The 24732-nt window shown below is 42.9% G+C and overlaps 1 protein-coding gene across 6 annotated transcripts in view; it reads right to left on the bottom strand.

Moving 5' to 3' along the window:
- Positions 1-3407: 3407 nt before the first annotated feature.
- Positions 3408-24732, bottom strand: part of gramd4a (GRAM domain containing 4a) — a 53857-nt gene continuing 32532 nt past the window's right edge. For 4 of the 6 annotated variants that reach the window (XM_084909429.1, XM_084909427.1, XM_084909432.1 and 1 more), the window contains 16 exons: positions 21681-21801; positions 20181-20242; positions 17940-18078; positions 17574-17599; positions 17203-17294; positions 16101-16192; positions 15611-15659; positions 15402-15473; positions 15275-15318; positions 15064-15173; positions 13312-13466; positions 10310-10454; positions 10050-10143; positions 9655-9745; positions 9434-9502; positions 3408-7071 (listed from right to left, as the gene is read on the bottom strand). In XM_084909429.1, the coding sequence (XP_084765555.1) occupies positions 6964-7071; positions 9434-9502; positions 9655-9745; positions 10050-10143; positions 10310-10454; positions 13312-13466; positions 15064-15173; positions 15275-15318; positions 15402-15473; positions 15611-15659; positions 16101-16192; positions 17203-17294; positions 17574-17599; positions 17940-18078; positions 20181-20242; positions 21681-21801 (1469 nt within the window). In that variant the 3' untranslated portion in view covers positions 3408-6963. The remainder of the gene's footprint in view (positions 7072-9433; positions 9503-9654; positions 9746-10049; positions 10144-10309; positions 10455-13311; positions 13467-15063; positions 15174-15274; positions 15319-15401; positions 15474-15610; positions 15660-16100; positions 16193-17202; positions 17295-17573; positions 17600-17939; positions 18079-20180; positions 20243-21680; positions 21802-24732) is intronic. The other 2 variants (XM_084909430.1, XM_084909428.1) reach the window with 1 other exon arrangement.

Raw genomic sequence — 24732 nt, 5'->3', positions numbered from 1 at the left:
GTTTAGCAACATAAACAGCCACAAACCATTTATTCATTTATTCTTTTTGGGGTTTTTTTATTTATTTTTTTTCAATTAATGTTCCTATATTGATTTAACAGTGACCCAAGTAGTGTCCAAGAGTTATGGTATAATTATCCACATTAATTATCACATTTAAGGTCCTTCTCCACAGACATAAGGTCTTAAATTATCAGACCTCATCTTATCTTAAAGACCTCATAGTACCCTATCAGCCCAATAGAGCCTCTCAGACTGCTGGTTTACTTTTGTTCCTAGGATATTTAAAAGCAGTGACTTCCACATGGTTCTACTGGATGTTTCTTCCTATTCAAATGGAGTTTTTCCTTCTCACTTTTGCCAAGTGCTTCCTCATAGGTGGTTGTTTGATTATAGGGTCTTAAGCTTACAATACAACTACATAAGACTCAACTCTAAATTATGATAAGGGAACACTGTGTAATACCTCCAACTATTATTATTTTGGCAAATCACGCAGCACTCTCAGGTTGACTTAACTTTGATTTGTGAGCATTTGTAGTCATCTAAGAATTTTATTTTGCGGGCTAACTCCTTGCTTACTTTTTAAAGCTTGTTTCACCCTGGAGAGTAAATGTTAACAAAGTTTCTGGTCAAACCACAAAACGTGGTGCAGCTTTAAACATGCACAAGCTGGCAAGGTTGAGAGTAGTTTGCACTTACACTTGAATATTTGTGTCACAGCTAAAAGGATAAAGGACATGGTTAGTGTCCTGCACCAAGCTGTCAGACACTTCTGTCATTTGTGCACAAATGGCAAATGGTGTCACGTTTGATGATGTCTCTTTTGGGACGACCAAAAATACACTAAATCCATCAAGCAAAGCAGCGGGGTAGACAGAAGCCCCTGAATGACTCAGAGGTGTCATTTACCGAGTGTCGCTTCAAACAGCCTTTAAACTGTGTTAAGTTCATGACACTGCTTCTCTGGCACCGTCTTGAAATAGTTTGCGAGCAAAGGAGAAAGTGAAAGATCATTGAATAAGGTGCTGTTTTGAAAGCCGATTTAAAAAAAAAAAAAATCGCTTTGGGTTCAGGATCAGTGTGTGTTTGAGCTTTGACAAGTCCTCGGCAGGAAATCTGTTAAGGATGAAATGTTGCTTTTCTTGTACGTGAGCAAAAATTGATTTTTGTTTCTTTGAGGTTTTAATAATAACTTGATTTCTGTTGCAGAGCTTTCAGTTAGCTGTCAGGTGTGGACTGAAATGAAAACTAGCTGATGTACAGTACTGTGCAAAAGTCTCGCTAGGAAAATAACACACATGGAAATAAAATATACGAAGTGAAAATGATGTTCAGTTCTAATGAGCTTAGTTCTCCGGGCTTCTTGAAGGACATTCAAAGCTCTTCTTTGGATGTTTCTGCCTTTTGTTTCGTTCACGTAGCTTCAATTATGTTGAGGTCTGGGCTCTGGGGAGGCCAGTCCATGACTGATAGTGTTCCACTGTGTGTTTTCTATCCAGGTACACTGCATTGGCAGTGAGTTTGGGATCATTCTCATGCCAAAAAGTGGTTCCAATCAGAACCACTGTGTCTTACAGATGGCTGTAGACACTGTTGTATCTCTTCTGAGTTCCTCCATACATATTGGCACCTATGTGAACTACAATCTTCAAATGTGGACCTTTAGCCACTGATTTTCCAGTGTCCAGTTTCTGAGTAATTTGGCTTACTCGTTTCCCTTCCTTTAAAATGTTTGTTTCCGCATTTCCTAGAGATATAACTTTAAGATGATGTCCACCTGCTGTAGATTGTGTTTTTCTTTAGGTCTGACACTCCTTTTTCCTTTTTTCTTAAGGACCTACTCGACACCATGCCGACATACATCAAGTTTTTAGCTAATCTTATGGTGGCCCTGAGAGGCCAAACGGACTGCAACTTAAGAAAACACCAGCAATAAGAAAAATGCTGCAAAAGCACACAAAACACAACGGAAATGGGAAAAAACAAAACAGAAATTGGAAAAACGACAACGGAAATAGGAAAAAACAGATTTCCAAAAGCACAAGGGAAGTGTTCTGGGGAGACAATAACCTGACGGACCAGTTGCAGGAACCCAAAGCATGGTGGGTGTGTTTTATCATGATGACGGATTTTTAGGCTAATAGTTAGACTAACACACTTACGTCTTATCTTTTCTTTCCTCACAAAACCGATAGATCATCCACTTCTTTTAAGTGTCTCCCAGCGGAGTTCGTAGCATATTTTGGTTCCTGCAACTGGTCCGTCGGGTTATTGTCTCCCCAGAAACACTTCCCTTGTGCTTTTGGAAATCTGTTTTTTTTCCTATTTCCGTTGCGTTTTGTGTGCTTTTGCAGTGTTTTTCTTATTGCTGGCGTTTTCTTAAGTTGCAGTCCGGTTGTCCGCAGGAGTCGCCCTCTGCTGGCGACTCAAATAAATGCAGGCGCAAAGCACTTCTGCGTAGCAATCTCTAAAAGGAAAGTATTCTACTGTCAGCTCCTTTTTGAAACCTTTCAGCTGAAACTGTTCCACCCAAGATAAGTATACTGTAGCTAGAGGAGAATGTTTATCTGGTTTTGTGCAGTCATACCTTCTCCATGCACAGAAATACAAATGCCACCTTCCAATCAGGACTCACAGACAGGTTTTTCATTTTCACAGCTTGAATCCACTATATGGAGTTCATTTCTACTGTGGCACAAAAACAACTTGTCATTCTCTACCTGGGGGGAAAAAGGTGCCATTTATGCCAAACTGCAGTGAATGTGGAACACTGTAAGGCTACACTGATAGATGTATATGGAGGAAACATTTTTATATAGGGTGTTGTCATTAAGGAGGCATGATGGGTGAATATGTCGGTCCTCAAGGCTATTTTAGTTCTGCTGCTAGCGAACAAAAGTGTGTTGTGGTGTTACATTTGCTCATATCTACCCATGAGACACTTAGCTGTTGCCCAAACCATGATTCATTGAGTTTGGCTAAATGAGAGAGGGGAAAAACTTGCTTGCATAAGGAGATGGTCTTAGATTTATTGTTGCTAGTGTCACAAGAGCAAGATAAAGTGCCCACAAGCCATCCTCCACCTCTTTATAGATCCCTTGGTCATCCAATCACCATAAAAATAGAGTGAAATTGGTCAGGCATGTGTAGCATGTTAAACTCTCTACTTTCGTATTCCTAAAGTACAGAAACATCCTCAAGCAAGATGCACCAGGCAGCTTAGCCTGACCTCTGACCCCCCTGTGGGGAGGCTGAATGAGGAAAAAAGACAAAAACAACCCACTTCTCTCGGGCTTCAAGTGTTGACACAAAGTCCAACAGTGACCCCGTGTGACTTTAGAGAGGTACTGCAGATGAAAAGATGACAGAAGGCTTAAAAATACCTTAAATTCTTTTACTTAAATTAAAAAAAAAAAAAAAAAAAGTACATCACATTATCCTTTACAATAGACACGTCTTTTTAAAAACTCAGTGTTTTTTTTCACTGTACAATTCAATCATTTGTATACAAATGCCTGTGAAAAAAAAAGAAAAAGAGGAAAAAGGAAGCCATTATAGCCCGCCACGTCACAGATGACAAATTACTAACTCGTTGTAATGATTGCAGTGTTTCGCGTTTGGGCTTTAATTTGCACTTAACCAATCAATATCATGGGTTCTGTCTCAGTCCACAAAGTACAACTTAATCCTTAGGATGTTTTTTTGTTTTTTTTAATTGTGGTGTTTAATTTATTTTTTAATTCATCAGATCGAGGCCGCTGAGCAGCCCTAGTACAGCTACACAGTGTGGATCAGGCAGATGGGAAAACTTTCAACATTTACACACTTAGAGGAACTACATAGCTAATACAACAGTGATGACACCAGCGTGAACGAAGAGGACCTCAAGAAGGCAACACCGTCGTTTCTGATGGCACCTCCATCCTCAGCATCTGTGTATCTTATTCACTTTATCGCTTTATGGACCAGCTGAATGAACAGATTAAGGTGTTATGGGTATGTGACAGTTCATCACCAAAGCTGGGATAGGCTCAAGCCCTCCTGTGACCCCGGGAACAGGTTCTGAACTGGGCATCGGTGCTCGTTTGGTGCCAAAGGTGTTAGTGAATTTAGCTTTGAATAAGTTTTTATAGGATTTGAATCAGGAAAGTAATTCCTTCAAATTTCTATGATCCACTCACTGATTGCTTTTCGCCACATTTTAATTCACTAAATGGGGAAAAAAATGAAGCCTCCTGAGAAGCTTCATAGTGTCACAGAGGGCAGACCAGCTGTCAAAAACAGATGTTGCCATTTCAGTCCTCCATGACCATCTCTGCTCTGTATGAAGCCCCGGGAATCTGGCAGCTTCCACTACACTAAAAACCAATCACTGCAATGCTGGATATGGACGCTTACATGCTGTATGAGGGTTAAAAAGCTGCTTGTGTTGCTAAGGTTGGAGTTTGATCCTGTTGCTGAGCAGAGATAGTCATGAGAGTGGTGCCGAGCTGATGAAACATCAATTCCAGAATAAGAGCAGTCCAGTTTTCATAACTCCCGAGGTAAAGGAATTCAAACTGGGGTTGTTTAAAAAAAAAGAGAAAAAAAGAAAAACATTTTGTACAACCTTCTGTAAACATGAGTGTAGGCAGAATATTGCAGATTGCAAAATCAAATATTTGGCAAAAGAAAATAATAATGTTAGACATTTAGAATGTGATACATTCTGTGCTTTATCTGAGTGCAGCCCCGTCGGGGTCTCGCAGTCCCTGCTGAGAGCTGCCTGCCACAGTTAACAGATTAGAAAAAAGGCTTCAGGTAACAGCTTTAAGACTACAACAAGCCAGCCAGTCACACAGTGAGACAGCATTAACTACTGATTCCACCTGCTCAGATATCCGACAGGTATTCCCCACCCCGGTCATGGATTGAATTTATTCCTCAATAAAAATAGAAATCCATGTCTGGGAAAGGCAGCCTGTTAGCAACAGGCTCGAAAAACCAAAAACAAAACAATAATCATACAAAAAAAAAGTATGTCAAAGAAAAATATCCATCCTTCATTAGCTTTAACTAAGATAATCATCAAACGCAGCTGTTTGAACTGGTCCATCGCACCTCTGGCAACTTCATCTCCAGTCCGCCTGACTCTAAACAACGGCGATGACGAGACGACTCGTATCGACTTTAAGAGAAGCCTTGACATTTCACGTCTTGACGGCAGTTCCTGAAGGGCAGTCTGGTTTTTCTTGAGGATCGGTGACATATCGGGAAAAATGTCAAGGTCTCCCTTTCAACAGCGTTTTTGTAAGATTTTAGCTAGGAGTGTGGAGCACCTACTCCGTCATCTCAAATACAAAGAGCTAAAGAGAAACTGACCTCCAGCCCTTTATCCCCGCCTCACAAAACACCTTAAAGTGTCTGATGTAGTTTGGCATTATACACTTCTACATATAAACGCAGGGGGGGGGGGCAAAGACCCGCTTCGCTCCCGGGAACAGCATCTGGAAATAAAGCAAGACCTTTATCCATGTACACACTTTTAAAAAAAACAAAAAACAAACATCAGCTCACATTTAGATGAAGAGGAACACATGGAAGAGCACTCACTGTGGCGTTTGCAGAAAGAAGAGAAACAGGCATGTCTATACAGCCTGAACTCAAAGAGTCACCCAATCAGAAGGAGACTTTAGACGGTTTAGGATACAGTGAGCTGAAAGGCCTTTATGGGCCTTTGTGTGGAGAAATGTGCCAGTTAGAGTATCTTCTACTCCTGCTTTTACAGCCAGTTTGATGGTTGTCTGGTGCAGCGTGCAGACATCAATCTGCCGTTAATACAAAGCGCTCAGACTGTTCTTTCTGCTGAGAGACCAGCTGAACATGGCCTCGAGTCGAGGAGAGGAAGGCTGTAATAATGAGACTGCAGTGGTTTCTAACACTGACCAACATATAACATCCGTGCGCTGCCACACACACACACACACACACACACACACACACACACACACACACACACACGTCAGCATTTCCAGTTTTTAATAAAGTGCAGGGAGAACAGCAGAGATGGGACAAATAAATGGTCTCCATGTGTCGAGAGTTTAAACAGCAGGCGGTGTTGTGCTCTCGTCGAGAAAAAAAAAAAGAAAAAAAAAGGATCTGTTTCAAAGACCAAAAGACATTTTTCAAAATAAAGGCAATTAAGATGAAAACGTCACTGCACTGTTTCACAAACACGGATGCCGAACGCAGCAGTGGACGTTTTTGCTTCGTCGGTTCGGCTAAAAGGACAAGAGAGACCAAGCCAGCGGCGGCGTAAACTAAGAGGAAGGCTCCGTGTCAGCCGTCATCACAGCTAATAATACACTTTATTTAAAAAAAATTTAATTAAAATACAGCCATGGATGAGACGAAGCACCGCTCAGCCTGTCTGAATATTTGTTTTTGCAGTGATTTGGAAAAGCTCGTTTTTACACATGTGGCAGTTTGAACTGTTTGTTTTTTAAATACATCCAGGATGATGAGAGCTGTATGAAGTCTTCCTACCACAGTAGAGAACATCAGAGTCACTTAAGATGCAAATTAAGACCTTAAGACACACACACACAGAAAAAGGAAGCCAGCTAAGTCAAGTGGTCAGCAGGTGGGAGAGGAGGCCAGCCCCCCCTCACCAGCCTCCTGATGATTGATAAAACCACACTGATCAGCCTCCTCTCTTAGCAAATTTTGTCCATAATCACCCACAGGAAAAGCGTCATGTGACTAAACACCAGCTACACCCACATATTCCCTCTAACGTGGCCTAAGCAGAAAAATCCACCAACTGGGCCGAGATCATCGACTATGATGATGAGGAAGAGGAGGAGGCAGCTCACACACGGTCGAAGAGTGCGGCGTTAGAGAGTGTCATCCAGTTCGGCTGAGACTCGGGAGGTTCTCTGCATCAGACTTCAGCCCCGGCGGAGGAGTGCGGAAGGCTCTTTAGAGCTCGGCGCTGGCCGGCGGTTTGCTGGTCACGATCTTCATGTACTGGGTGAAGATGGCCTCGAAAGCCTCGTCCCTGTGGATCATGGCACCAAACACCAATGGCTGGAGGAGACAGAGATCCTTGGCTGTTAGTGTGCTTCTACTGTTGTAAAAATAAATAAATAAAATAGAATTTGCTGCCAAGTTAAAGCAGCACTAGGCAAAAAACAACAACAAACATAACTAAACTGGAATTTAAAAAAACCTCTTCAGTAAAGCTGGAACATGGAGGAAAGCATCATTCTCAGCAGTACGCAGCAGTCACACTGTTGAAAGCCCTGTGATGGTATCAGAGTATATTTTTCCCCGATAATAGAGTTATTATTAAAGATTATTAACATTCAAGTGGGATTATTAAGTTATGATGATGGCTACTGATACCAAACACAGGCATGGTTTTAAACACTGAGGTCAGTGCAGTGGTGGGCAGTTAATTTTCCCAAGGGCAAAGCACCGATACGTTTATAAAGTAATAAAATTAATAGAAGAAAATAGAGTTTAGCTTATTGGCGTGGCCCCAGCCTTGGGCCGGCATATGTGCAAGTAATCCCTGCGAGCAAAACCTCAGGGTTCAAACTTCTGTACACATTCTGTTTAGGAGGGTTTCTTTCTACTCTTGGCTCTATATGACATCATCGAGACCCCCCCCTACACTCTGTAAGCACAGAAGCCCCACCCACATGTTCAAATTATCTCTATGTGAGAGCCAACCAACCAATCAGGGGGAAGTTGGCTTAAAAGGAAATGAGTGTAGCAATTTATCTGGAAAAATTTAGCACATCATGAGTACTGACAGCAACAAGAGAGTCTCAAACAGAAGCTGATAATAATAACAAAAATTATAATAACAACAACAGTAATAACCGCTGTCATCCCAACCAATAACGGGAAATTTTACACCATAACAGTTGCACATAAAAAAGTACAGTGAGTTTCCACTTGGGGGCGCCAAAGTCCAACTTTCAGATAATCTAAATACAAACTGATTAGAGATAACATCATGACCAGCTGAATAATATTGTGTTAATAAAACCTTTTGCTGACAAAACAACCCTGACTCAACGAGGCATGGACTCCACTAGACCCCTGAAGTCCTGTATGTTGTGAGGTGGGGCCTCCAGCGCGTCCAGCATATCCCGCAGATGCTCGACGGGATTGAGATCTGAGGAAATCGGAGTGTTAAACATGTTCTTGTGCTCCCCAAACCACTCCTGAACCGTTTTTGCTTTGCTGCAGGGAGCATTATCCCGCTGAAAGAGACCACAGCCATCAGGGAGCACCGTTTCCATAACAGCATACATGGTCTGCAACAATGCTTTAGATTGTTGGATGTCCTGGATATGCTGGTTTCCCGGCACTTCATTGCCCAAAACATCACACTGCTTCTGTAGGCTTGCCTTTGCCCCATTGTGCATCCTGGTGCCAGGTCATCCATGTGATGTAACATTCATCAGACCAGGTCACCTTCTTCCATTGCTCCGTGGTCTTGTTCTGATGCCAGTGGTGGCGCTTTCAGTGGTGGACAGAGGTCAGCATGGACACCTGGCTGGTCTGCAGCTATGCAGCCCGATTTGCAACAAACTGCAATGTTCTGTATTCTGAGCCCTTTCTATCAGAACCAGAACGTTTTGTGCAGTTTGAGTTACATAAGCTCGTCTGTTGGATCGGACGATGCGGGCCAGCCTTCACTCCTCACGTTCATCCATGACCTCGTTGCTGGTTCACCACCATTCCTTCTTTGGACCAGCCCACAAGAACTGCAGCTCTGGAAATGTTCCGACCCAGTTGTCTAGCCATCACAATGTGACCCATTTTTTTAACATCAACTTTGAGGACACTTTCTCACTAATAATTAGCATCCACTAACAGGCGCCACAATACAGAGATAATAAGTGTTGATAATGTTATGCCTGATTGGCGTATACCTATGTTCATGTGGTGGTAAACACTGTACAGTACCTACAATCTTTGCTCTTCCCTTTCAGTCGGTTCACTCGGTACTGTGGAGCAGTGACATCTAATACTACGTGTGCTGTACCGAGTGAATCGACTGAAAGGGAACAGAAGTTATAGACATGACTGTTCCCAATAATCTCACCAACCTCTTTCTCTACTTCCTCAGTAGGAAAAATTATTGATGCTACATCTCTGTCACCTAGCTACCCGGTAACATCCTTGATGGCCAACTAATCGGCTCGTAAATCAAATCTTAATGAAACGCCCACAGAAACCCACAGCAGCTCACATTTGTGAATTTCGATTTGTCACATGCAATACTGGAGAATTACTGCTGACTTGTCTGAAACTAACTGAAAGGACAAAAACACAACATCTATAGCAGATAATTATTAAGATGTTGGACTGAGCTTCAGCTGAAGCAAATGAAATCATGACTCCAAACATAATGAATATACAAAGTCTGTACCTTCTGAGTGGAGGGAGTGGCTATTGAAATGCCCATCCCACTTCCTGGTAGGACTGACAACACTTTGTACTGTGGAGGAAAAACCAGAAATACCTGCTTTAAATACACACCAGAATAGAATTACATTAGTTTCATTATTAATATTTAAAGTAAGTAATTATCCAGTTTTAGAGAGGCTGCTGGCCTCGAGACATTCCTTATGCGTATTACTGAGTCATTACCTTTTGTATGTCAGTGATGTCCACCAGCTTGATGACTTTATGCTTCTTGGAGGAGCTCGATCTGGAGCTGGAGCTCTCAAAGCACAGGTAACTGAGAGAGACAGAGAGCTTTGTAAAAGGAGGGAAACAAAGACACCAAAAAAAACATCCAAACTGAACAGACGTGTAATAAAGTCTTGAGTCGAGTGTTCTCAGGAGGAAGGCTACCCTACACAGAGCTACACAGAGAGGAAGAGAGATGAGGCTCAGCGCAACTTAAAACTACGTCTCCTCTGGACTAATGAATCTCCGTTCCTCTCATCTGCTCCACCTGTAAATGGAAGTGCTGCTTCTCTCCTCCGCTCAGAGATTTGATGCGATAAAGCTCTCCCCTGAGACAAAGATGTTCCACTTACTTCTCCGTGACGTAAAGCATCCCGTTCCTGATGTAGTCTGTGGGCATCTTCCTGTCTCGGTTTATCAGGCAACACCTCCAGCCATTTTCACAGACTGTGAACAAACAGCATACAAGATGATGAAGGAGCGTTATTCACAGAAAACACACGATTCCAGCTTTTAGACATTTCTAAGTTGGATGTACAGAAATAAAAATGGGTGCCAAAGGAAAAAAAATAAATAAATAAATAAATAAATAAACTGTAGTACTTGCTCTTACCCGGCAGAGGGCGCTCTGACTCTGGCAGGTTGAAAATCTCGTGGAAAGCTCCCTTCTTGGTGCTGTGAGAGCGACCGCTCTCCTCCTCTCTGCTCCCCCCACACGGGACGTTGGCGAGGCTTCCACGAGAAACCACCGGCTGGACCTGGAGAGAGTAGGAGGGAAGAGGGGAAGGAGGATGGAGGGAAGGAAAAAAGAGGGGAAAAAAGTGAGAACATAAAAGGAGGACAGAAAGAAAGAGTCACATTAAACTCAGCGGATGAGGTTTTATAAATCTGTGTGAACTACAGTATCCCACAGCTTTAGAGACAAGTGGCCGAACTTCAAACAGCTCCCCAACTTTTGAGGTTGCATCATGTGCGCTTTCTTCACAGCAGGCTCAGGTGTGACGTGCAAAGCAAAGAGTGAGGCCATCATTCAAGTCAGCATCCATAAATTACCTACAACACGCGTTTACCAAAAACATTCGTGTCCACTGCAGTTTTACAGCTTTACTTACACGAGTGTTGGTTATCACAAGACAAAGTCAGATAAACTTCAGGGTTACTGATCTCTCCAGTTAGCAAGCATAAACCATTGTGACTCCACTACCAGTTCAGCTGCGTCAGTGCAAATGAAAGCAGCTGCAGGTGCACTGAAGAGGCAACACCACAAAAAGGAGTCATTTTGCAGGAGGTGGCCACACCGGCTCGCTCCTTATCACCCATTTACGCTCACCACACAATTTGCAACCAAACAGCAAGGTCATCACAGCTTGGTAGCATTTATACCAGCACTGTGGGTGTGACTATACGCTGCAGTACTCTCCTGAATGATCAGGAAAAGCCTCCACATCAGCGCTGGTACAGTACAGGAGCAGAAGTCTAAAATTTTTTCCAGAAAGTCTGATCTTCCTATACTGTTTCAACATCTCCTCATATATAATCTGTGAATCTCTGAGCTTCTGTGTTGATGTGTCATTAAAACTGAAAGAGTTACACAATTGTTTCTTAAACCTGTGGTGGCACAAAAAGACTCCACTTTTGTCATGTGGGAAAAACCTGGCGAGCATAAACGGGCCATCACGCCTCTTGATTGATTTTACGCCTCTTCTACTTTTTGATGGAGTCCTCATCACTGCTGGTAGCAGATATTGCACCTGCAGCCCAGTCAGGTTATAGAGCTAGTCCAGCTCCTCAAGGACGACACATCATATCCACAAGTGCCAACGGGAAAAAGGGGGAGAAACCAGCAGGTGGGCATTACATGAGTTTAGCAGCACATCTGCTTTTCTGTACCAAAGCTCTGCAGAATGACCTGCAGCAGGCTTCCTGTGCATGTTTCTGATCAAACTAACAGAATCAGACTCCAAGAGGTGGCATGAAGTCCTCACGGTCCTGAAGCTTAAAAAAAAAAAGAAAACAAAAAAACCCCCAAAAGCCAACGAGCAAATGCATGAGCTGCACGGACACCAGGACATTATAACACCCTCTTGCAATCTGATTCTATCACATGATTAGCTTGCTGGAGGTCATTCTGTAGAGCTCTGGCAGTACTCCTCCTGTTCCTCCTCACACAGAGGAACAGATACTGGTGCTGCTGCTGGGTTGATGCCCATCTATGGCCCTGTCCAGCTTTACTCTTGCAATGGGCCCAGCTCCTAGTACCTCCTCCACACTATGGAGCCTATGCTGGGAGACAGCAAACCTTCTTGTGACAACACGTGGATGCATCACCCTGAAGGAGATGGACAGCCTGTTCTGCAGGTCCATCTCATGCTAACAGCAGTGACAAGAACAATGAGGAAAAAGTAAAACTAGAGAAAAATCAGTCAGAGGGAGAAGGAGAGAGCAGCGGCCTGTGGCCACCACCTCAATGGTAAGATCAACTGTTTGGTTCATTTTTATGCAGGCCTTTTTATATAAGACATTTAATCTAATGATCTAACAGCAGTTATGGTGTATTTAAGGGGAACAGGACGATATTAATGTGCTAACATGAAACTACACTCGTCAAATCTTCTCTACGTGCCTACTCAGTAAACACACTGCCAATTCTCACAAGCATCTATGTTCGTGGATCCAAAATGTCACGGGGCTGCAGGCTGTTAAAGATCATTCAAACAAAAGAGAATAAAAACACTGCAGTATCAAAGAGCAAAAAGGAAAATCGCAGACCGTTTTGTTGACATTTTGATCCACTGCATTCACAAATTACTGACAGCCACTCACTAGGTGTGTCACACATCACTCACACACACACACACACACGCATTGTGGTGAACTGGCAGCACACACAAGCACAGTAGAGTAGACACACCAGAGGCCCTACCTTCTCAGTGCCAGAGAGCTGAGAGAGAGAAACGACAGAGCAGACCTGTGACTGCGGCCACAGCAAACACACACTCAGACATTCATGTAAGAGAGGAACTTTGTGGTCCCACACAGAACAATCACGGGCTCAATTGTATTGCATTATTGACAGGCGGGGTGATATTTTGATTGATTGATTGATTGATCATACTTTATTCATCCCGAGGGAAATTGGGTTAAGGCTGCCAGCTGTGCCATCGATTTTTATCCACCACAAAGGGAGTCAGTGGGAGGTGGGCTATAGTGGGTGGACTGCTGACAACATGAAAGACTGGACCCGACCTGCTGCTGATGGACGATCCCTCTGAGTACCCCAACACCCAAATGGAGGTGGGATATGTGCCTTTCTTCTTGTGTGTGTGTGTTTGAGATGATTGCTTATATATTAATCTGCAAATAATGTGAATTTACTCAAACTTCTAGCCTGGGAGAAGTTTTGCAATGCAACTGAAAGCCTCTGTGGTATAAACCTGTTAACAACTCAGGTCTTTAAGTTTGAAATCAGGATGGGCTAAAGGAAGAAATATTTTCTTATTTAAGATTTTAATTTAAAAAAAAAAAAAAAAAAAAAAAAATCAAGAACCGGAGACAGGAAGCAGTGTTGGTGGTAGAAAACGTGTGTGGGTTGGTGTTGGGGTCTGTTTGCCTTACCCGTCTCGACACAGTGGCGTTTGTCCTCTCTTTGAGCTGGGGGTCGGTGGGAAGGCTGTTCCACACGATGTAAGGCGTGTCATACTTGTCGCGGAGCTTCGGGCAGCTCTTAAACAGGAAGTCTATGATGAAGAACTTGATGCCGGCGTACACGCCTGCAAAGAGAGTAATCACAGACACATTAATTCTTAAAAATAATATCAAAATATAAATAAATATAAATAAAAGAGATTAAATGATGCAAAGCAACACCGTTTAGTGAAAATAACCCCTCAGATGTGCCTCACTGACAGACAAAGGGATGCCCCAAATAGGTGACGCCCCCCCCGCCCAAAGTAGTCCTTGCAGCTGACCTTGATGACATCACTAGTTTCAGCATTTTGCCCATTCTTGCACATACAGACACTGGGCCAGTTATATGTTGGAGCTCAAAGTGACTCTGGTGTATTGTTGGTTATCCAGAGCCTCCGCAGCTCAGCAGTCAGATTTTCTCCTCATGGTAAAACAGCAGATTTACAGAATAAAGTGCAGAATAATGAAAAGCTTCCAATGATGAATGGAGGTTCCAATTTCCAGTTAAACTCGATGGAAAACCAGCCTAAGAGCTCCTGATGAGACTGACGTGAAGACTCTGTCCACGTCACGGTGGGACAGATGCACACATGACCACAGATTTCTTCTCCACTACATGAACTGGGCTCCGATGACTGACCCACCAGCTAACACCCGCTTACAAACTGGACTCTCTTTGGGGAAACGTTTTTATTATAATTGTTTTGTATTTGGAGCCTGTCATGCAGCTGCCGTGTGTTCCCAGGTCTCCCGGCTCCTGCCATTCCTTATCGTTTTCCCTGTTGGTATCAATTACCCACAACCAGAGTTACACATACTACAGAAGGCAGTGGCTCTGCATGTACAGACTATGTGGGGATATTCCCCATGATGGGTGCAATACAGCCTGCCGATGTCACTTTGTGCCAACACAGACTGGTTTCCTCTGGACTCTATCACATTTTTCCGTTCCATGTTCACAATGTAACAATGTGCTCAGCTAGCCGTCTTCTTCTTTCAGCTGCTCCCATTAGATCATCTGCCTCCATCTCACCCCGTCCTCCTCTGCATGTCCTCCTTCACTACACCCATGAACCTCCTCTGAGGTCATCCTCTCATCTCCCTGCCTGGCAGCTCCATCCTCAGCATCCTTTGTCCAATATATTCTTTTTCCCTTCTCTGCACATGTCCAAACCATCTCAGCCTTGCCTCTAATTTTGTCTCCAAATGCGGTTAGCTATCTGTGCAGAAAAGAAAGCCCTCATTCCCAGTCACGCTGAATGTGTGGTCTGGTTTTTTTCTCCAATTGAAATGAGTCACTGAAGAAATCTTAGATGGGATCTGAAAGAATCAATGTCAGTATATTTACTTTGTTTAAATGTCCAGTGCAGCTTTTAAGCATACATTGATTTTGGTTATTCGTTCCTTTTAAATGGAGAAATTAAGTGCTAGATGGAAATTTGGATAAATGAAAGCAGGTTCTATGCCAACAGTTTGCTCCGAGCACCTTTCAAGAAAGTCTGAGTGCATAGTGGTTTGGGAGACGCTAAAGAGTAGTAATTATGTATAAGATTTATATGCCAATAGCCCGCAGCTTCCCCACACAGGCTGAGGGAGTACGGCTCCACAGGTTCTGCATCTGTTTGTGACTGAGTTCACGTATTGTCACAATGAAAAAGATGCTTTGTGAACATCACTCACCAATCATAAAGCCCAGCAGTTTGTACGGCAGGACGCAGGAGGTGATGAAAGTCACCCACAGGCAGACGTAAAGTTTCTGGGTGCTCTCTGGCTGCACCCACATGAACAGACTGAAACACAGGCAGCAGCAGGAGGACAGAATACACATCAGTATATAAGTTATGTGCATTTCTTGCACACTTGATTGTCAGGCTGAAACAAAACCACTCACTTCTTTATTTTCTCTAAAACATCAGCCATCTTTCCAAAGAGGTTCTGAAAGAGATTTAAAAGCACCTCATTAAAGAGTTTGTCTTGTTTCGAGCAGCGGTTGGATCGTTAGATGAACCTCGTTATACCTGTGCTTTTTGTGCAACGTCAAGTACAAGCTGAAACTTCTCAGACACAGTCAAGTCTTCCTTTGGAGGCTCCTTTAACAACACACACACACACACACACACACACACACACACACACACACACACACACAAAAGCCACACGTTGATCTCTAGTCATGGATACGTTTCATTCTGACCTGCACAACAACAACAGCAGGAAGGCATCTTACCATGGGTTCAGAGACCTCAGGCACAATGCTCCACTGGATCCTCCAACCTCTGAAAAATAGAAGGTATAAATAATGCACATGTTATAAGGCAACTATTCCTTCAAAGCAAAACATCAACTTTAAAGGACCGACTTTTCCAGCCTTGGGAGCTCTGATTGAAATCAGGTCTGACCCTGTCTGTTATCGTGTACTGCTCTTTGTAGCGACAATTACAACAACCCCAAATATGCACAAATGTGAGCATGTTTTTAAAATCTGGCGGTTTTAACAAACATTTGCTGTGTGACTACAGGGCCGCGGTGTGCATCTGTGTACTACCAGCACAGCTGTGGCCTCAGTAGTTGATGTTAATGTGGGGGTTTTTTGCACAATTAATCACGCTAAAAGCTGAAAATCGGACTGTAGCCTTTTACAAACAATCGAGCTCAACCGTGAAGCAACAGCTGAGGCAAAAATTATCCTGCTTTTATGAATAAATGACAGTTTTTACCTGGCAATGAGGTAATTTAAGGACAAGCGTAGGATAGCCAGGAAGAGGAACATGGGAATGGCCCAGCCATGCCAAGCAGCATTCATGTAAATCTGGATTCAAAAGGGAAAAAAAGGACAATATATACACAGGTTAACGTGGTTTGTTGTTCTTTAATAAACAACCGATATGCATTAAATTCAGCACTTTATAGCAGCGAGGACACATTCTTTCAGTCAATAACAGCAATGAATTATAAGATGGACATAAAGAGGAATCAGGGGGGCTCATTGTAAGCCTGAAGCGCATATACTTGGGTGATATATCAGCAGTGGAAGACGCTGAGTCACCTGTCAACACTAAACCAGCATCACGTCTGGATACTGAGATGGTGTAGGGCCATAATCAGTGGGTTGAGGATGATTTAGCATAACCACTGACTGGACATTAATGAAGATCTGATTAGGCCTGCAGTCGCTGGCAGAATCACTGCAACTCATCACAGTGAAGCAGACATGACTTTAATATTCATTTAACCTCCCGGCCACGAGCTGTAAGACAATTAGGTCAGAGTAAAACTACAGAAACGACTGTTTTCTATTAAAAGGGTCGTACCCGCTGTCCAAAATTATCATCGGACTCCTTTTCCAGTCTGGTTGATTTTAGACACCCAAAATTTAAAAAAAAAAATCACGTTGGGATAATAAGGAATTACACTGAATACATATAATAACTGCTGTAAAGTACAAGCAAGAAGTCTTGATCTCAAAATTCGACTAAATCATTCAATTTAACTTCATCAATTTCCTCTCTCATATCACAATTGCCCTGCATCCTCTATGAAGTCTCACCTATTCGTGGATTAGATTTAGAGAAAAGAGGAAAAAGTCACAACTGCAGTCAAATAAAGGCAGGGTGGTGAAAATGTAGTGCAATGTGTCAAAGTGACAGAGACGGCAGATGACAGAAGCAGCACAGCTGTTAATGCATCAGCAGTTTATGGCAGGTAATCCTGTATCACAACTAACCTCAAGTTTTCTTTTAGAGAATATCGAAGCGCGATTATTAGATCGAGTAAAAACATTAATTCACATGTCTGAAGTGTAAGAAAGCAGAGACTCACAATGAAGGCAATAGCTGAGGTGTACACGGAGTGCCAATTAGATAAGGCGGAGAGGTTCCTTAAGAAGTTGGTGACAGGTCTGGCTCCTCGCTCTGAAACAGCAAAGACACAGGGATTCACTGAGAGTGTGAAGCTAAAGACAGAGCAGCAATGTGTTTACTCTTGGTTATCTTTGTGAATCAGGCTTTTACTGTGAAATTTTCCAGGACTTTTATATTTAACTACATGTCGAAATGTTCAAAAGGAAAAAAAAAATTAGATCTACAATACACAGAACTAGAGTATTGCATGAATGTGTGTTAGTGATATCATTACTATTATTATTATTATCATTATTATGTAGAGGATGCCAAGTAAAAGCTTATACTCACTGAGTCGCCTCATGTTTTCTGTCAACCTGGATGGAAAACAAAAGAAAGTGAAGGTCAGATTACACGTGGATGCTGACATACACGCAAAAAAAATAAATGCTGCTTTATGTGAGAGGGGAAGTGTTAACACTTTGGCCTTCATCCGTCTGTAATGACTCACTGTTCTGTACAGAGGAGGAGAGAAAATAAGTACGATGAGAAAAAACCCACTTCCTCTGTGCAAAATCAAACCAGAGACAGCTACAGGGTGAGGGTACAAGCTTCGGTCTCGTCCACCGAGCTTTTATGCTCGCCGGGCGCTCCGATTCCACATCTTCTTCAACAACCTGATGAGTTATGTTCTGCTCAGGACCACATCTCACCCACCTTTTAGCACTTAGCGGTTCCTCAGCCTCCACTGTGCTTTCCTCCGGCTGGAAGCGGAAGTCTTCCATGTAAACCCCGAAGCGCTCGTACAGCCACTTCTGCAGCCGTGAACTCCACACTTCCTTCTGCTGTTTCTCTGCTAAAGAAAACACATCAACTTTGATTTGCTGCTATAAGCACGACTTACTTTTGTAATCCCCTGCACCAACAATCATGCATTGTTAAAAGAAAATCACTGATATGTGATGGGCTTATGTCATCAATAACTCTTACTCCAACCCTATCTCCTGCCCTGTCATGGGACCCATCTGGACCACTTAAGCCTGGTCTCAGACAGTGATTATCCAATGGTAGCTGAGCAAATTCAAGGACTCACGCCAGGCCTGCTTCTGTGTTTCTAAGCACGTGATTGGGAGAGTTTTGGGCCATGGTGTCTGCTTTTTCTGCATTAGTAAGTCTTGTTACAGGTTAAGCCACAGAAATGACACAGTCAGGATCACCACAGGCAGGTGGACATGGCTGTATGGAAAGGTGTGAGCTGAACCAACAGAGCTTTGCAGCCTGTGCTGTTACATAAAAGCTAAATTTTCTTTTGTCGTGTGAATAAATATATATCAAAAAAATACTTTGCACTTTGTGTAATGAATCCGTGTTTTCTACATGATAAGCTGACTTACTGTAAATAACTGCCTGGATTTTATAACCTTAGTATTCTCTGCATGCAGTAAAACAGCCTGGTGGGCCTGATATCCTCATAAACTGCATACTTGCCAGTCAAAACAAGGCCAACAGTCAACTGCTAATGCTGAAGTGCCCCTGAGCAAAAACTAGAGCTCTAATCTGCTGTGGTGTTTCAAGTGAACACTAATTTGTTGTGGTAGCATCCTCAGGTGACTAACAGCCTGACTGCTCAGACATTTATTGCCATATAAGAATGAATACAGTTTTAAAAAGTGTTTGTTTTTTCTGCTGTAGATGATACGATTCAGCTAGAAGCAGTTACATTTACAGTTTTCAAAGCCACCACTGCCAGGGCCCAAACAGACGCGATTTCTCTCTTTCACATTATCTACGGCAGGGCTTTGGTAGCTGAGTGCCAGCTCATTTAAACTAACATGTGACTGAGGGTAACATAGGAACGCTTTCACTTCATGGTGGTAATGTGGGGTTTTTTTTTCCCTTTTTTTGCTCTTTAAAGTTTGACCTTTAGTGACATCACAGCCACATCACCACTGAAATGTGTTACAAAGTTTAGGGTGCTGTAACTGCTGCAGCAGGAGGTTGACTCTGCAAACACACAACTTTAGAAGTTTCAAATGATGCCGATGGTTTGCGTGGGTGCGCGATCACGCTCTGGACCTCTTTGTTATATATGTAGATGTTGATGTCAAACTACAGCAAGGAAGATTCAATTTAACACAAATCTTATAATTTATTTAAAGCTGAAAAACGAGCTAAAAACCTCAGTGAACAGACTCCAGGCTGAACCGCAGTAAACTGTGGATGAAGGAGATGTGCTGCAGTCCTCACAGGCTGCCACTAACTGACCGCCTCACTTTACCAAACCTGGATCTGCATAAGCCGGCCTAACATATTCTTATGTCTGCCCTAGATGAAGTGATCTACAATCATAACCCATTTTCCAAAATTAGCCTCACTCTCTCACACTCCCTTTCACTAATATCTCACACACACAAACACACACCAATCCCTGGATCACTGAAAGTCAACCTATGAGATTAACTGTTCAGCCTGAAACCAAAAGAAAGCACGTATCAGAATCTGACCGTTATTGCACTAATGAGCTTGTCTCATTTGTCCTTCGCGCAAATATTTTGAAAACAGACTCATTCTTAACAGCGACGATCTGGACTAATGATAGGAACCAGCCTCGATGCATTAATGTGGTTTGTTGTGTTGCTTACTTGCTCTTGACAGCACACAGCGCACACAGGAAACCCCTCTGTTTGCGTGCACGTGTCTGTGTGTTTGTCACGCACACTACATACTGCCTCGTGTCCTAGAGTAACCCACAAACCCTTCCGACCCACTCTGTTCCCATCGAGCGCTCCGTTGCACGCATCCTACACTCTCACCTCCCCTGCACACGTGCACACACACACGCAAACTCTCCTCTTGATTTACTCCCACACTCAGAAGACGTCAAGGACTCATTTCCTCTCCCTTAGACTCCAACTTGCCCACCTTCACCCCCCATTTCTCGTCCACTTGGAGTCTTACCTGTTCTGTTGTTTGAGGGCGACTGCTGTTTTCTGGGAGGTTGTGGTGGAGAGTCCTCTAGCCTGAACGGAAGGGACAGACACACACATAATCACGAAAAAACTAAGGGAAAGATCTGTCATGTGTCAGTCTCACTTCTGTATTGTCAGAACTGCAATCTCACACTTTAAGAAGTACATGAGCCAGCATGTTGAAAGCTGCTGCACTGAATGGATCACCACAAAAGGCAAAGAGACATACACAGAGCCAGACTAGAAAGATTCACTCTGCCTGTTATCACAGCGAATAAGGTTACTGTTAAAATCTCACACAATGAGTTTGACAAAAGGATCAGTGCCAACAAAAATGGAAAAGGGTGAAAGAGGCAGGGTGGTACAGCAAACATCCTCCTTTAACTTCAGACACATTAATTCAGCTATCCATATCCTGCAAAAACTGAAGGCATCTGCATCAGTCGGACTTAAATAAAACTCAATGACAAATCTGAAATCACTCATTGGTCCTTTAGGGAGGGTCTACCCACAAATCACCCATTCTGCACAGCTACAAACACACACATTCAATAAGTGCATCCCTACAGCTATTCTTATTCCATAAAACTTCCTGAACAGGCACTGCAGTGGTAGTTACAAATGGATGAAACAACATTTAGAGCAAACTGGCACTGGCAAACTTGTTGCTCTTTTATCTATAAGGCTTTAATTGCAGTCATATTTCTTTGTAATGGACAGGAAATTCTAGCGTAAGACTGAATTGATCTTCTCCCTAAAGAGAAGGCTTCTCCAGAATGTGTTAATGCTTTGTTTTACTGTTTATTCCAATCATATACCAGTGAAGAAGAAATGTTTGCTGTCTGTTATGCTCATGCTGGATATTGCTGACAAAGTATTAACTGTGGAAAACTTGCAGGTCACAGTACATTAACTTCACCTCTTACAAATTCCTAAACTGCTTTCGATAGTCTTGAGGCCATGTTTCAGCGCTGGCAATCACTTGAATACCAGCAGAATTTCCCATGGGCATTCAAGCTAACATTTCCACACACAGTACATGAGAGAGAGACATGCACACCCGCAAGTTTAAAGGGTATCCCAGTAGATGCCAAGAGGCGTGGGTTTTTCCTGTCACCAGGATAGCATCTGTGTCACAGGGAGGAGATTCAGACAAGCGCGTGACTCCTTTCGTTTTTTCCTCCCTCTCCCTTTTTCCATCTCCCTAATCTCACACACACACACACACACACACACACACACACACACACGGAATTTCCTGCCTACCAAGCTGTTGATGCTTCTATTTATAACAGAAATCTTGGGCAGCACCGGCACTGACACCCTCGTCATCCAACTTGCCCCATGGTAAACTCTGCTGAGCTGAACTGTTACAAAGTGCAGCGTCACCCTTTCCTTTCATTTCATAAATATTACTTCCCTTTTCATACATTTCTCCTCTCATTTCCCGTCATGTGCTTCACTCTGCAGTCCCGTCTTCTCGTCTCACCTGGTTTTGAGCAAATCGCTCATCTTCTGCTCCAGGTCTATCCTTTTGCTTCGCTCCCTCTCGAGCTCCTGCCGCAGGGAGTCCACGCTGGTCTCTTCCCGCAGCTTCCTCAGTTCCTCCTCTGGAGAAAAAAAAACAAAAAAAAAAACAACACAAACACTGGAGGTCAGCAAATTTAATTCAATCTAATTCAAGTCAATTTTACTTATATCACACCTTTATATTGTAAGGTAAAGACTCTATGAGCAAACTTGGTGAAAGTGGAGATCAAGAACTCCCTTTAAACAGGAAGAAACCTCCAGCAGAACCAGGGTTAGGGAGGAGTTGCTATCTAGTTGGGGGTGAGGGGAGGAAGATAGGACAAAAGACACAATGTGGAACTTATGATGTTATCTTTAATGGCTCATCCTGATCCCTGACCCTGGTACTGCCAGAGGTTTCTTCCTGTTAAAAGGCACTTTTTCCTTCCCACTGTCGCCAAGTTTGTCGCAAGAGGGTCATCTGATATATTGTATGTGCTTTACTTTAAAATATAAAAGATGCTATATCAGTAACATTTAATTTTTCTTAAATGATGAGATTCATACTCTCACATGCTCAGGGTCACAAAAAGGCACATAAGAAGCAAGATTTAAATTAATGTGCAATGCCATTTTCAGTAAAATAAAAAAAATTATTGCTGTGCGTAAAGATACTTTTCCCTGAAAATACTGCCTCTGCTGAGTCATGAATTTCTCATTTTATCCCTCCCGTTTATAGCCTATAACCTTCACCTCTCCTCCTCACTTCCTCCTTGTCAATCATGTGATGGCTTCAATTGGTTTCAGGTAACGGCACTTTCAAAGCTTGGGGTGCAAAATCAGCACTGTCTCACACTCTATTGCCCCTGAATAAAGGAGCACATGAATATTGGAGAAGAGAAGGCCAGAAATGTGTGCACGTGCACCCGTCAATCAGTACCCACTTACCCATTAGATGCTCGAATAAGCAATCGCAAAAATCAAAAGGACAGATCGAGTCCACCTTAAAGAGAAATATTTCTGATTATCAGCAAAGGCTCTTCGAGGACAATCATGCCCTGCTGTAGCACCACTTCCATTGTGAACACCCTCAAAAGCACACAAATTGGTGTCTCAGTTAAAAATGAGAAACATCACCTGAAACGGGTGCAACATGTTCTTGAAGTAGCAAAGTGCTGAAAGTAAAGAAAGCAATGAAAGCAGCGCAACTCCCCAATCACCCACTTTTCTCAGAATATCGCACACCCGAGGAGAGGATTCAGATTACAAGACTGTAGCTGCCACTTTCTCTTTCTCATCACCCAGCCTCATAGCTCACTCTAGTCCTTTATTACATCCCATTAACACTAATAAAACATTCATTGGCAGAACCTCCTGCAGCTACAGCGCTGGCTTCAACCTGGGGTGCTGCCTCTGAGAGGACATACATCCAATATAATGCGTCTGCCTCAGATTCTTCTTCTGCATTTCTAGTTTACTCAGAGCAGTTCGGGAAAATTTGGCTCTCTTTGAAGTCTTCCTTTTGAAAATCCTCTGCAGTGGTGCATTAAAGAAGAAAAACAAACCATCATTTTATCTCTTACTTCACAAAATGCAAAATGACTCCTTTCATACATTCAACAGTGGCTGTGTCTCTCCTCCCATTGGCACAGCATTCAAATATGTATGTAAACGTGCCTCTGTGTACATAACAGTAAGCATAACACAGGCCAAAGGTCGCAATGGGCTTAAGCTGCTTAATGGTTGCCCTGTGCCATAAGATCTGCAGCCAACTTTAAACCTATTACATTAAAAGACTAGCAGCAGCAGCGGGTATGATGCAAGCAGCAGTTTAGCTTTGAGTTTAGTGTAACATAAGCCAAGTCACTCTGTACAGAAAAGGAATTCATAATGACAATACTCTGAAAACAACCTGCATTAACTTTTGGTGAGGAGGAGCCACAAGTGGTAAATAAGCTGGAAACATGAAGACTTGAAGCAGCATCTGTGATCACCTGGAGCAGTGTCTGCAACATTAGGCCTGCTTTGGTTTCTACCACAATATCTGCATTATTTCCACAACACTGATGAGCAGTTCGATGAAACTGCTGAAGGACCTTCAAGTCAAGTAACATAATAACTAAACCAACCACAGGATATCTTTCTTAATAAGATGACTTGGGTGGTTTTCACAGCTTTTTACCACTAATGCCCACTCGTACGCTGCCACTCCGTACAACCACTCCCTGCACCCCACCCCCAATTTCTTTCTCCCATGCTCCACTCCTTCCCGTGCATGTATTCCCTCGCTGTAGTTTCCTTCCACATTGTCCATAACCTTCAAAACACCAGAAATAGAGATGCTGCAGAGTCCATAACACTGCACTGGAAGTGGGGCCACAAGTGTGTGATACAGCAGTTTGGCACAGTACGCTATGTGTGTCGGACGAGGAAGGATAGAGTACAATCTGTTTTTTTCTGTTCCACAGAGGCTCTCTACATCAGATAGCATATTAATAATACTGTCAACATGCCTGTTCTGCACCTAAAACTGGATTGCTGACTTCTATATATAAATCTTCATCCTGGGTTGCCACATCACAGGGTCTCTTCAGCCATTACGAAAGCTAGTAACTAGACCATTTATGTGTAACACAGACAGGGGATTAGCTAAATGCCATGCCAAGAGATGTCACTTTTAATCGTGCTGACCTTCTGTTCTTTGCAGACTTTGAATGAAACCATAATATCTGTAGGGGAAAAAGAAAAGCTACAAAAACATCACTATGAACTTTACACACGATACATTATTTTATAAGGAAGGTTTGGATGCTGAGGGCAGATTATGGAAATGGAGGTTCTGCACTGCTTAACAGTGTTTTATTTGCACCAGGTTAAAATGAATCGTTATGCACATTTTTAATTGTACTGGAGTAGCGCTGCATGACTCACACTTCAAAGTAATTCTTAACCATTTCATATTGGGCCCTAATGCAGCACTTCAATCCCCTCTTACTTTAAGTCTACTCTCGCTTCAGGCCGGCTTTCTTCCA

This window comes from Perissodus microlepis, chromosome 17 (genome assembly GCF_051167445.1).
Source record: "Perissodus microlepis isolate ML-2025 ecotype Zambia chromosome 17, ASM5116744v1, whole genome shotgun sequence".
In the NCBI taxonomy this organism is placed as follows: Eukaryota; Metazoa; Chordata; class Actinopteri; order Cichliformes; family Cichlidae; genus Perissodus; species Perissodus microlepis.
This window is presented reverse-complemented; position numbering and strand designations above follow the sequence as displayed.